The sequence below is a fragment of the Tachysurus fulvidraco genome, chromosome 18 (assembly GCF_022655615.1).
Source record: "Tachysurus fulvidraco isolate hzauxx_2018 chromosome 18, HZAU_PFXX_2.0, whole genome shotgun sequence".
NCBI classification, from domain to species: Eukaryota; Metazoa; Chordata; class Actinopteri; order Siluriformes; family Bagridae; genus Tachysurus; species Tachysurus fulvidraco.
The window spans coordinates 20,499,209-20,501,708 of NC_062535.1; the positions used below are offsets into that span (position 1 = coordinate 20,499,209).

The 2,500-nt window shown below is 45.5% G+C and overlaps 1 protein-coding gene across 2 annotated transcripts in view; it reads right to left on the bottom strand.

The window, feature by feature from the left end:
- Positions 1 to 1,364, bottom strand: part of ears2 (glutamyl-tRNA synthetase 2, mitochondrial) — a 5,401-nt gene extending 4,037 nt beyond the window's left edge. The window contains exons 1-3 of one of the 2 annotated variants that reach the window (XM_047803669.1): positions 859 to 1,364; positions 221 to 376; positions 1 to 49 (exon numbers count right to left, since the gene is read on the bottom strand). The exon at positions 1 to 49 is cut by the window's left edge and continues 141 nt beyond it. In XM_047803669.1, the coding sequence (XP_047659625.1) occupies positions 1 to 49; positions 221 to 376; positions 859 to 1,312 (659 nt within the window). In that variant the 5' untranslated portion in view covers positions 1,313 to 1,364. The remainder of the gene's footprint in view (positions 50 to 220; positions 377 to 858) is intronic. The other variant, XM_027137326.2, reaches the window with a different exon arrangement.
- Between the last annotated feature and the right edge of the window lie 1,136 nt (positions 1,365 to 2,500).

Consider the following 2,500-nt stretch of genomic DNA (forward strand, 5'->3'; position numbering starts at 1 on the left):
TACGGTCCATACACACCTCCTCTAGAGTCACTCTCATCAGGGGGAATACCTACACAAACACACACACACACACACACACACACACACACACACACACACACACACACGACTAATTACTGATCAGTGACTGATCCTCATCATGTAGGTGATGATGGTGTGATCATGTTATTATTCTTTCTCAAGTTAGTAACAGTGATGTGTTGCCATGGTGATATCGTACCCGCCCACTCGAGTGTATGTTCGATGTCCTGTGCTGCTCCGTGTACGATGCGTGACCGATCCGTGTCCTCCAGCCGCAAGATAAACGTCCCACCGTGCTGCTTCGCAAACAGGAAGTTATAGAGTGCTGTACGCAAACCACCCAGGTGCAGAAACCCTAACACACACACACACACACACACACACATACACACACACACACACACAAATAAATAAAGGTTTGAAATTGTTACTTGCAACCAGGATTAAAGGACCCTGGGGAATAAATAGAGATGTACATTTTATCAGTAAAGCAGATTTAATAGATGATAAATAACAGCTTCATTATTATTCATATTATACTCGAATCAGAGTGATACAGCGTGTGTGAGTGTGTGAGTATGAGTGAGTGTGTGTGTGTGAGTGTAAGAGTGTGTGTGAGAGAGTGTGTGAGTGTGCGTGTGTATGAGTGAGTGTGTGTGAGTGTGAGAGAGAGTGTAAGAGTGTGTGTGTGTGAGTGTGTGTGTGAGTATGTGTGTGAGTATGAGTGAGTGTGTGTGTGAGTGTAAGAGTGTGTGTGAGAGAGTGTGTGAGTGTGTGTGTGTGTGTGTGAGAGAGAGTATGAGTGAGTGTGTCTGTGTGTCTGTGTGTGTAAGTTACCGGTTGGACTGGGGGCGAATCGGACCCGCACCTCTCTCTCAGCGACACACGCACTTCCGCTGTGTGTGTGTGTACTGTGTGTGTGTGTATTGTGTGTGTGTGTATTGTGTGTGTGTGTATTGTGTGTGTGTGTACTGTGTGTGTGTGTATTGTGTGTGTGTGTATTGTGTGTGTGTGTACTGTGTGTGTGTGTATTGTGTGTGTGTGTACTGTGTGTGTGTGTATTGTGTGTGTGTGTACTGTGTGTGTGTGTATTGTGAGTGTGTGTACTGTGTGTGTGTGTATTGTGAGTGTGTGTAGTGTCTCTGAGCCCTAACACACTCCGGCCATGATTAGTTACTAGCTTGTTATTATGACAGAGATGATGATGATGATAAAGCCGCCCCCTGAAGCCGGACATCCCCCCGGTACCGAGCACCGGACCGCCGACACCGAGACACCGGGACATCACCATGTTATAACATAATAACACACATGCAGGGGGTCAGAGACACAGCGGAAATGACGTTTCATAACAGCGTACAGATTTCAGAATAAAAGTCTTTCGAAACTCTTTGAATTCATTTTGAATTATTTCTTATTTTTAACTATTATTATTATTATTTTACTATTTAATTTTTTAGTTATAACTAATCAAATAAATTATTAACATAAATTCTCTCACTCACTCACTCTCTGTCTCTTTCTCTCTCTCTCTCTCTCTGTCTCACTCACTCTCTGTCTCTCTCTCTCTCTCTCTCTGTCTCACTCACTCTCTGTCTCTCTCTCACTCTCTCTCTGTCTCACTCTCTCTCAGTCTCTTTCTCTCTCTCTCTCTCTCTGTCTCACTCACTCTCTGTCTCTCTCTCTCTCTCACTCACTCTCTGTCTCTCTCTCACTCTCTCTCTGTCTCACTCTCTCTCTCACTCTCTGTCTCTCTCTCTCTCTCTCACTCACTCTCTCTCTCTGTCTCTCTCTCTCTCTCTCTCTGTCTCTCTCTCTCTCTCTGTCTCTCTCTCTCTGTCTCTCTCACTCACTCACTGTCTCTCTCTCGCTCTCTCTCTCTCTCTCTCTCTCTCTCTCTCTCTCTCTCTCTCTCTCTCTCTCTAGTGTAGAGGAGTGTGTTTTAGTGGTGAAGGACTCACTCATACCGGTGCTTCCTCTCAGTGCTCCAGCTAAAAAGATCATTCTCTCAAACGTTCCTCCCTTCCTGAAAAATTATACAATTGAAAAAGAACTCTCCCGTTACAGAAAACTGCTCTCTGGAATTAAGAAAATACAGAAAAGTGGCAGTTTGGTGTGTTTTAGGAGACTGAACAGTGGTGTGGATGAGCTCGAGTTCTGACAGACATCAGTGTATCTGGGGAGGGTGAGACCTCTGTGGCTGCTCCCCTTGTGGTTAAGTCCACTGTAGCTGACCCTTGTGTGACTGAGCCCGTAGTGTTGGCCTCATCCATACTGGACCCTGTTGTGTTCCCCCTGCAGTCATGGCTGTACAGAGGAGGTCACCCTGATGCTACTGTGGCAAACCCGTAAGGGACTCAGCAGGAGAACCTTATGTTGACCATTTTGACCAGATGTACTGTGTGCCTGGCAGATCATTTTACTGTAATGTACATCTGATGCGAGACATTTTGGGGTTGGGGTTGAAGACTGGTCTTAT